This window comes from Elephantulus edwardii, unplaced genomic scaffold (assembly GCF_000299155.1).
Source record: "Elephantulus edwardii isolate Elephantulus edwardi_28Jun2011 unplaced genomic scaffold, EleEdw1.0 scaffold00044, whole genome shotgun sequence".
Classification (NCBI taxonomy): domain Eukaryota; kingdom Metazoa; phylum Chordata; class Mammalia; order Macroscelidea; family Macroscelididae; genus Elephantulus; species Elephantulus edwardii.
The window spans coordinates 9,263,136-9,274,226 of record NW_006399794.1 but is presented as its reverse complement, the minus strand read 5'-3'; the positions used below and the strand labels follow the sequence as shown (position 1 = coordinate 9,274,226).

Sequence of the window (11,091 nt, the reverse complement as noted above, 5' to 3'; positions counted from 1 at the left end):
TCATCAAGAGCAGCTCCTAATCCCATACTCATCTGACAGCTTCCTTAATGTTTAAAAACAATAAAGAGATTGCACCCTCTTCTTGGCACTGCTTGTGCAAGACAACGGGCAAGGTAGCCAAGACTCCCACGCAGAAATCTTCCGACTCTGTTAGGCTATTCCGTCACTCATGACAATGTAACCTCTGTGCCTTTGCACCTACTGCACATATCGCATGTCTTTGAGCCTTTGCTATTCAACGTATTCAACTCGCCAGTTGTCCCCTCCCTGAGGATGCCTTTCCAGAGAAGCTTCTGTGCCAGGCTGTGGGTTTCTTGGTACTTGCAGAGCATTTATCACGCTGGTTTGTGATTATCTCTTTCTATGTCTTTCTTGGCCACCATATTGTTAGTTTCTGAGTGGCACAGCCCATGCTCCAGGCCATAGCAGCTTGTTCTTTTGACACTGAGTAGGAGACGAGTCAGCATTCAATGGATGTGGGATGAACTCACAGTCTGGCTTCCTTTTAAGTACTCCTCCTTGTTTCAGCTCCAAACAATCTCCCACTCCTCCTTCTTTTCATGCATCATCTAATACCTGACCTTTTTCTATCTCCAGAGTCCAAACTGGACAACGTTAGGAAGGACATTCTCACACAGGTGCAGGATGAGTGCAGGAGCCGGACTCAGCAACTAATGACAGAGCTCACAGATTTCATGCAGATCTTCCAAACCATCAACTCTGACATTCATGCCATAGCACGGTGCTCCCAGAAGGTAGGTGGGCTTTCTTCCCTCCTGCTTGCCTCGCCTGGCTTTGCCCAGATATTTGCCAGTCTCTTCAGGTTTCCCCTTGAGCTCTCTTTAGAGCTTGACACTCTTAAACTGTGTTCACCTAAGGGTTCTGCGATGCCCACAGCTTCTTCATGTCCTGGTGGAGAAGTCCTAATATAAGAAAGATAGAGTTCCAGTGCCCTGTCACACTCACCTGTAGCACTCAGATAGGAGGGACATGATGCCCTGTCATTGGGGCGATGATCTAGTATGCAATTACTGAGAGACCTGCACCAGATTCCAGATGGTTAGAAGCCTCCTGTTGAGATCTTGAGCCTACAGAGGGTTGGAGTGTCTCCAGCAAGGTGGGGGGGCTGGTCTCATGCTGTTGCCCTTGTACTTGCAGTTGAATAAGGCAAATGAACAGTACACTGAGCTGGAGGCTCGAATGGAGTACATACGATCACTTCATGAACTCGTCCGCCACCACTTTAAACTCTTTGATCCTGAAAATGAAGCGCTGGACATCTTGGTGAGCGGGCAATGTAAGGTGTCACCCACACCACCCAGTTTCTCTCCTCCCAACCACATCTACTTTATTGTTCTCTTCTTGACTCAAAGCTGCTGGATGCATGGGAGGCTTTTCAGTTTGAGAAGAGCCAGGCCTCGCAGTTCCTGCTCAGCAAGCGACATGCCATTGTGCCCAAGCTGCAGCAGCTGATGGCAGCAGCACTGGTGACACTGGAAGGCCTGATTAAGAAAGCTCTGTCTGGTCCCTACATGGACCCAGCACAAGAGCAGAGGAGCATCGAGCGCCAGCTCATCTCCATGGAGCGTCAGTTCCAGAACTCAGCCAATCACCTCACTGAACTACACTATGCCTATGCTGTCTTCACGGGTACGGAGCCCCTCACTCCTCCATCAGCTCCCTAAGGGAGACCCTTCCTCCAGCTGGGATAAGAGTTGGGACTTGGGAACTTGTGTCCTGTGAGACTGTAAAGAAGCTCCAGTTATTACGTACCTCGGAGATTGGCAGGATGGCAGGATCAAGCAGGATTTTGGTCTGTTTTACATACGGTTACAATGAGTCGTAGTTGACTTGATGGCACCTAACAGCATAATGACTTGTACAAGACACTCTTTTAGGTACTTGAAGTTTACCGGTGACCAAATGGTTAGACTTCCTCACACACATACTTACCATCTAGTTGGAGAAGAAAGGCTAGATAATGAATGTAAAATAGAACTAAATTATATAGTGAAAAAGGATGTAATAAGCTGTATAGGAAAAAAGTAGACTAGGAAGGATCAAATGCCAGGGAGAATAGATAGCACTTTTTTGATGGTGGTGGTGTTGTTAGGTGCCATTGATTTGAATACGATTCATAGTGACCCTATGAACAAAAGATCTGAACCTGTTCTGTCCTGCGCCATTCTCACACTTACTGACACACAAGAGCCCATTGTAGCTGTCACCGCGTCAGCCCACCTGGTTGAGGGTCTTCCTCTCCCTCACCAACCCTCCATAATGGAGTGGTCTATATATGCCTCATTAAAGTGATATTTGAAAAAACAAATTTAACTTTACTGAGGAATTGAGTCATGTAGTTCTCTGAGGGGAGAGTCTTCCAGAAAGAATGAGCTGTCAATCAAAGGCCCTTTAGCAGGAAAGAGCTTGCCTTAACCATGAGTAACAATAAAGGATCTGAAGTCAATTGAGATGGAGACCAATACAGATGCTTCCCTGTAATTGCCTTCATCATTTCTGAAATAACTCTTTTCTTGGAATATAGCCCCACCTCCATTTTTATACTGATCCTTTTAAACCCTCCTCCTTCCCCCTCCCCCACTTTCTGGAACCTCTATTCTATCATATTATGAGCTTTTAACTGACAACGCCTCACCATGCCCTGCCACCTCGCCCCAGGCTCAGCCACTAACCTATCCTACAGGGGAGGAGAGTCCTTTGCATTTGCCGGCCTGTGGGACTCGTCCCATTGTACAGCAGCAGCGCATCTGGCACCTGTACCGAGTCATCTCTGAAAACATCAGCGAGTGGAAATGCATGGCCTTCGCCAAGGTGCTAACACTTCTTTGGAGCTCTTGGCTGGGCGTGAATGGCCTATAAGGGTGGAGGTGGGAGTATCTCATAGTGAGAAGCCCTGTCCCTGCAGTTCAACCTGGCCATGGCCCAGGAAAAGACCAACGGCTGGCTGACAGAAGCCGCCCGGATGAGAACAGCCCTGGGACTACACAGCCCCGTGCTGTACCGCTGCATGCGCATGCTGGAGGACTTCCGCAGCTACCTGCCACTGCTCACTAAATTGAGCCACCTCCACGTGCAGAACATTCACGACCAAGCCCTCCTACAAGGTGTGTTTGTTCAGAGTCAGAGGGGAAGGGAGTGGGAAAGGACATGGGGGTCTACAACTTCGTTGTAACTCAGTTCTCTGCTAAAAGCACCTTTCATCCCTAGGCTGCTCCCTGCCTTCCTCTAGGAAGGAATTATCAATTTCTATCCCAGACTTTTCCCTCTGGGATATACATTTATAACCTTTCTCACTATATGCGGCCTTCTTCTCTTATGACCTGGGCCAGCCTTTGGGCTGGGGCTTTAGGTCTGGGCTTCGAGGTGTTCTGGCCTCCGTGTTATGCTCTGAGATCTGCAGTCAGAGTCTCAACTAAGCTGGGCTGGGCTCCGAGTTCCTAGTCTAGGCTCTGGGTTTAGAGAACTGAGCTCTGGGGTATGGGTTGGCATCTGTCAGATACAGCATGAAGCCCTGACATTGTCTCCTCTACTTCAGCTTTAGGGCTGGAAAGTCTCAATAATTTGGACTTGGTAACACTGGGCCAGCTGCTCACTTGTCCGCTCCTGGAGTTTGCAGACCGAGTCAACCAGGTGGGGCTTCCAGGAGGAAGTGGGGTGATCCAAAGCGTGAATTCATTTGCTAAGCTCTAATTCAGCCAGTTAAGATCCAGCACCCACCTCTGAGACAATAGTGCAGTGGATGATGGCATATGGAGGGTGGGGGTAAGATTTTGGAACTATCTGGAGGGCTGTAATATTCTTTTTTCAAGTCTCTACATAAGGGGATTCCAAGCTCTATGACCGAAGGCATACTTCCCCCGCCGCCCCCTTCCCAAGACAGGACGGTGGTGACAGCTCAGAAGTTGTGGGCATACAGGATGACAGATGTCCACCCCCTCCCCAAGCTGCAACACTTACTGTATCCCCCCAAAACACAAGAGGTTTGAGATATTGTCCCCTCAGCTAAGAGCCTAGCAAAAGGGTGGGTTTCAAGGCTTTGTTCGTAGCCCAGGGTAAAGTCAGTGTGAAGTCATTGAAGATGTCTTTGACGCCAGATGATTCCACTTTGCCATCATCTCTAAGACCTCCCAATCTCTGAACCTGGGCTCTTGAGTTATGTCCAAGGTCCAAGCCCCGTAAGTCTCAACTCCAAGGACTGGGAGCCATTATCCAGTCCTGGTTCCTGAGGCCCAGCTCTTCCAGATCTGGCTATGTGAAAATGAACGGATCCACGCCCAAGACATCCTACATCAGCTACAGCAGTCCTGGGAAGGGCGCAAACTGCGCCTGCTCAATTTTATCCTGCATGTACCCTACGAGCCACCAGCCTCAGAGCACTCCAAAAAGCACACGGTTCGCAGCTCCCAGTGGGACATAGTAAGCAAAGACAGTAGCACCTTCATCCTCTCAGGTGAGACCCAGCTCTGGTGACCCTGTGAAAGCCCCCTTTTCATCCAATATCAGACCACGCTTCTCTAGTCTGGGCCCCATCCTTCCCTGACTGCCTGAAACATCAGTCTGTTCTGACACAATGTCTTAATCTCTTTAGAACTCTATCCCACCCAGAACTCTCTCACAAACAACATCCTTCCTTTTCTGGATACACTTTTAAATTCTTCATGGTCATCTCTTTCCATCTTCAATGCTCTGTCCTCTAGATTTCACCCTGCTGTCTGACACTATACCCTGCTCACTCCTTCTTTTATTCACTCTCATCAAACTTCCGCTGTGCCAAATAGAGGAGACCCTAAGATAAACAGGCAACAACTCTATCTGTTAGGAGCTGGCATCCAGTGAGAGACGAGTAGTGATAAAAGGATAAGTGCTTGATACAACACTTTATTTAGGACAGGAATGTTTCAGAGACAGGGCCAGCTTCAAAGGACCAGGGAGAGCCAGAGAAGTCATCCCTTTATCTATATCCCTCATGCCGGTCCAGAAGGAGTGGGAGTTTGCCAAATTTATTAGGTGAGAAGGGCGCGTCAGGCACAGGGAACAGCTGCTACACAGGCACCTAAGATGATCTAGTTGGGGAGTTACCAGCAAAGGGGAAATGTTCTTTTTCAACAAGACAGAAGCCTAGCTAGTTAATCCGGAAAGCTAGTTAAATGAGATTATAAGATATGATGCATACATGGTTGAAGATTTTTATTTAAGCAAATAAATGTATGTTTATAGAAACATACATTTATTTGCTTCTAACATAATAAGGCTTTGAAAGCCTGTCCTTGGAAGTTTCTCACTGCCTTTCTTGCATAAATAAAATGTTTATGCATTATCTCATGTTTCTGTTTTCAATTTCTGGAAATTTAGTAGTAACACGAGATCACTTACAAAGTTATCTGAATCTAGAACTTTCTTGAGTTTTTATCTTAACTTCTCAACCTTTTGAAATTGTAGCATGTCCTTACAGGGTTGCTTTGACACAGAATTGACTGGCAATGGGATTTTTTAAAAAAAATTTGGGTCTTTTTGTGTTTTTTATTAACTTACCTTTACTGAAGCTTTCTACAGTTTCCATAGAAACGGAAACTGTTCTCATCTATCCATTTTTCCCAGTGATTAATATAATACTAGCCTAATAGGCTACGGTCTTTGTAATTATGTACTATGCATCAGAAAGCTGGACAGCGACTAGGGATGGATGATGGAAGAAGAATTGATGCCTTTGAGTTGTGGTGCTGGAGAAGAGTACTAACTACACCATGGACTGTTAGGAGAACAAATAGGTTAAACCTAGAGAGGGTGAAACCAGGCTGCTCCTTAGACACAAGGATTCTGAAGCTCTCTGTCTGACATACTTTGGGCATGTTGCAAGGAGGGACCAGTTCTTGGAAAGGGAGACCATTCTTGAGAGGGTGGAGGGACAGCTCAAGAGAGGAGGATCCTTGTTGTTGTTGTTGAAATGAATTGACTCAGTGACTAAAGTAGTATGGGTAGGTATGTCAGAGACTATGAGGTTGGCTCAGGATAGAGCAGGGTTCAGAGCTATTGTATATAGGGTCACTATGAGTCATAAGCAGCTTGATGGCACTTAACAGCATAAATTTTATAATTTAATTATAATGTAACCTACCTAGGTTTACAAACACTCTTGCCTCTGGGCGAGCATATAGTTTAACTAGTGGAACCAAAAATGTGTGGGTATTCAAGAGATTAATTTGCGATTGCTGAATGTCAGAGTTCTTACCCCCAAGACTGGTTTTGATACATTGTGTTAATGAACACAGCTTAGTTCCAGCCCTAGAGAGATAATCACTTTGTTGTTGTTGTTGTGTATCACTGAGTCAGAACTGACCCATAGCTGACCCTCCAGCAGATTTTCAGCGGCAGTAATTGCGCGGGAGAAGATTGCCTATCCTTCTCCCGTGGAGTAGCTGGCGAAACAGAACTGTGTGCCTTCAGGATTGCAGCACAGATTCTTACCACGAGGCCACAAGAGCTCCCTAGATACCCAGTACCTTTCTTAAATCAGCTGAGTTTGAGATTTGTTTGGCTACGCAGAGGAAATCTGAAGTACACTTATTCAGGGAGTCATATGGAGGAGAGTTGGGGCCTGTCTCACACTCTTTAGAGAAAAGAGTCTTTTTGCCTCTAAACCTACGGAAGAGTACTTAAGGGGTTAAAGAGAAGTCAAAGAATACTGTTTCATCTAAGTAGAAATTCTTTCACTCAGAGAACACTATACTAAATGTTTTCTTCCCAGTAGGGGTGTTTGGAGAATCCTTTTTCTCCTAGAATAAATCTTTTCTCTCCATACTCTTCCCATTTTCACCCTAGTTAGGTCCTTACTTCATTTCCGGCTCCAGTCTCCCCTGGCATGACAGAATAAATCATTGAGCTTCATTAACCAGGGGGCTAAGTGCTAAGATAGTGGAAAAGGATTTTGCTTTCAGCTTTTTCACCAGGATCCCTTTGATCTCAGAATGGGTTTTCTTACTATAGTAAGAGAAAAGGATGTAGGCGACCTGCAGCCATTTGAGCCCTCTTCCCAGGATGGAAGCTCATGTTCTTCAAAGAACATTTTCGGAAGTAGGTTTTCCTAAGGGTGGAGCTCAACACTCATAGTATCCAAGTGGGGAAATCAGAGGGCCTAGAACCTATGCACGGTGGTGGTGGTGGTTGTGTATGTGTGAGAGATGTGGGGGTAGAAAGTTGATTGTGATCTACTCTACAGCAGGGCTCGTTTCACTGCATTGGTCAATATTACTTCTAGAGTCAATTATGCCTCTGTCATTACATCTGCTAGAAGGAATCCCAGGTCACCCTAACTGCTCACTCATTTTTTGTACCTCAATTCTTGTCCTTGCCCCATCTGACTACAAGCATAGTTCAGCTGGAATCCACTCTTTCCCAGACTATAGCAGCCTGCAGGATTCCATCCAGGAGAGTCTTCAAATGTTTTTCAAGATCCTGGCCACCCAGAAGTCAGGAGACTTACAAAAAACAGCCCTGGAGTGGGTGACTATCATGCATAGCTTGAGTGAGTGTCTTTCTCTCTTAGGTGGGTGCGCTGATTGGTGGGACTAGAGGCAGTGACCCTAGAGGGACAGGGATAAGATGTGGAGGTTGACTTGGAATATCTGTAAGACAGACTGAAGGACTCCTTCAGGGTAACTACTTGGACTGGGAGGGATCAGATCTTTCTGCTGAGCAAGAGTATTGGGCTGGTGGGGGCACCCAAGACCAAAAGCAGACTGGAGCCCTTACAGAAGCTGGAACCCTCATCTCCCTCCAATACGCCTCTGGCTGCTCTCACAGGTGCCCTGCTGGAGGTGTGGGCGACTTTCCAGCAGAAGTGGATTTTTCTGAATAAAGTTCTCTATGAGATGAAGATCCAGTTTCCTAGTTCCGACCTGGTAGGGAAGTGGATGAGACAGGGTGGATAATGGCTCTGAATAGCAGGACTCAGAGCGCGGGAGCAGTGTCTCTTTACATCTGTCCTCACTTTCACCTTCCCTCTTCCCACAGGATTCTCGTTTCAAGGCCATGGATGACCAGTATCGAGCCCTGATGAAGATCTCTGTAGCTGATCCACTGGTCCTGTCACTCATAGTGCCCAGTGCTCTGCGGAGTCCTAACTTCCAGGGCCAGCAACTGCAACAGCTGCTCCAAACAGGCTCTGTGGAGTTGGACAGCATCATAATGGCTCTGGACAATGTCCTCTACAGGGTGCGTGCAAACTTCCCCCGCTTCTTCTTCCTTAGTGACAGTGAGCTGGTGGCCCTGATGGCTGCCTCATTGGAAACATGTGAAGCCCAGAGATGGGTCCACCATTGCTTTCCTCATGTGCATGCTGTGAGCTTCAAGCCCAACACAACTGACGAAGAGAAAAACACTAGTGGCCAGGTAGAAGCACTTACAGTGCTCGGGGCCGGTGGGGAGGAAGTGAAGTTGCTGGCACCCCTTCCTCTGCAACCAGATCTCCCTACATGGCTGGCCTCCCTAGAGAAGTCTCTGCGGGTGGCCATTGTGCACATGCTGCAAGACTGTGTGATGACCCGCCTTATTTGGGGCCCATCCGTCGATGAGGCTTTCAAGCAGCTACCCCAACACAGTCAGTTCTCCCTGCACCAGTATATCTGTCATTGGCTGGAGTTAGCCCATACCTTCCCCTGGCAGTGTGTGCTGGTAGCTGAGGAGGTGGTGTGGCGGGCTGAGATGGAGGAGGCGCTGCTTGAGGGGAACATACAGTCCATGCTCTCCATGCAAATGCGCAAGCTTGACGTGCTGGTACAATTTATGCGGGCCCAGACAGCCTTTCAGGGTGAGCAGTCCCTGCCCTCTCTCCGCCAGGCCAGACTGCTTGGTGCCATCTTGGTCATGATAACGTCCCATCGGGACATAGTACAGTTGCTGCGGCAGCATGAGGTCAGTGATCTGAGAGACTTCCACTGGGCCCGCCAACTCAAGTACCACCTGGGTTCATCTCAAGTGACTAAAAACCCCCTGCAGAGTCTCAGGGATATTGCTACATCTACTGGGCCCTCTCTGCCACCAGCTGCCTGCTGGCTAGAGGTGTTGGGCCGGTCCTTCCTGTACAATTATGAGTATCTAGGACCCAGGCAAGAGTCTCTACCAATCCTGCTCCCGGAGCGGCCAACCCTAGTGCTGTTATTGGCCCTCGAAGAGGTGGCTTGTGGAACCCTACTGGGTCCCGATGGTGTGGGCAAGACAACGATGGTGATTAGCCTGGCACGGGCTCTGGGCCGTCAGCTAGTGCTACTGCCCTGCTTGCCTCAGCTAGAGGCCCGGTGCCTGAGCAACTACCTGAATGGTGCCCTGCAGTGCGGTGCCTGGCTGATGTTGAAGGCAATTCAGAGTCTGCCCTCTGGTTTACTGTCTGCCCTGGGCCATCGCCTGGCTGAACTACACCACCTCTATGTCCCACTATACCAGAAGGCTTTCCAAAGCCCTGGCACTGTCAACCCCACCCATCCCCTGCAACTTGGCACCGGTGTCTTTGAAAACCATCATGTGTCCGTGCGCCTTGGCTATGGTTTTCTTCTGAGTCTGCGTGTCCTGAGTCCTTCTGTGCCTGCCAACCTACGCCTGCTGCTGCGGCCTGTGGCACTGACACTGCCCAGCCTGTACCATTTGGCAGAAATAACCCTGATGAGTGCAGGAATCCGGGATGCCTCTCACATGGCTACTCGCCTGTCCAGATTCTTCTCACTAGAACATGAGCTGGTGTCTGGGCTCCTGCCCTGCCGCCTGCCATTGCTCAAGCAGGTCCTGGAGGAAACAATTAAGAGACTGTATGTGACCAGGGAGGAACCCAAGTCCCCGAATCCCCGGAGCCTAGCTGCCACTGGAGAGCATGCCCTGCTGCAAGCTCTTCTGGACTCCCAGCCGTTCAGTGTCCTTAATGAGCACTACGTGCACAAGCTCCATGAGCTGCTCCGTGGGCTCTTCCCTCATGCCCACCAAGTGCTGGAAGAGCCTCGGGCCCCCCAACCGACGAGGCCCCTGATGGTGGAGGAACTGCAGCAGGTAGGACTGTATCCCAACTCTGACATTTTGAAGTCTGTGGAGCAGCTGGACCAGGCCCTAAGCCAGGCCCCAGGCATTCTGCTCCTGGGCCCTGCAGGCAGTGGCAAGACCACTTGTTGGAAATGCTTATTTAAGACCCAGAACCGGCTGGCAGCCATGGAGTATACCTCAACCCACAGCTACAAGCCTGTGGAGGTCACCCACCTATACCCTAGTGTTCTCAGCCCTCAGGAGTTGCTGGGATGGCTAGAAGGCTCCTCTTGGAACCATGGTATCTTACCCAGGCTTCTTCGTGCAAGCATCCAGTGTAAGTACATGCCAGAATCTGTGGGGATTCAGCACTGGGTTGTATGTGATGGGGCACCCAGTGCTGCGTGGCTGGACTCCATCACATATCTCCTTAGTAATTCCTCCAGTCTGAGCCTCCCCAATGGCCAGCAGATACGACGTCCCCCAGGAACCTTTCTCTTGATGGAGATGGCAGATGCCACAGGTGTCTCCCCCACAGTGGTAGGCCGCTGTGTCCTGGTCTGGTGTGGTGGGCAGCAGACTTGGCAGTGCATGCTTAACGTTCTCATGGCAGCCCTCCCCAACAAGTACCACCTACAGAACCAGACAGTCACCGAGCTCAGACACCTTGCAGAAGGTCTGGTACCTGCCACCCTTCAATTCCTCACCTGCCAACGTGCCAGCTCTGTGCTGCAGGTACATGGGCAGCAGGCTGTCTGCCCAGGTGTCGCTGAAATGACCAGCCTGGCTCGCATCTTGCACGGTCTACTTGACTCCTACCTGCACGTACATAAGAAAGAGAAAAGACACTACTCAGGTGGGGAGAGGGAAGGGCTGGCTCGGGAGTAGATGGCAGAGATGAGGCCTGGAGGGTCGCAGGGGCATAGCTGGAGCCAGGGACATGGATTTTAGGTCATCCTAAACCCAGAAACTGAATAATAGAACCAAGTTCTACTCTCTCTTACTTGATCTATCTTTCTCTCTCTCTCTTTTCCTTCCTTCCTTCCTTCCTTCCTTCCTTCCTTCCTT

General features: G+C 49.1%; 1 protein-coding gene across 1 annotated transcript in view; it reads left to right on the top strand.

Annotated features, from left to right (window-relative positions):
* The window catches only part of DNHD1 (dynein heavy chain domain 1), a 91,370-nt gene that overhangs the window by 54,776 nt on the left and 25,503 nt on the right, over positions 1-11,091 (top strand). The window contains 10 exon segments of the mRNA XM_006885631.1: positions 598-755; positions 1,159-1,333; positions 1,336-1,650; positions 2,705-2,832; positions 2,927-3,125; positions 3,557-3,651; positions 4,264-4,471; positions 7,418-7,543; positions 7,822-7,919; positions 8,032-10,879. Of these exon segments, the coding sequence (XP_006885693.1) occupies positions 598-755; positions 1,159-1,333; positions 1,336-1,650; positions 2,705-2,832; positions 2,927-3,125; positions 3,557-3,651; positions 4,264-4,471; positions 7,418-7,543; positions 7,822-7,919; positions 8,032-10,879 (4,350 nt within the window).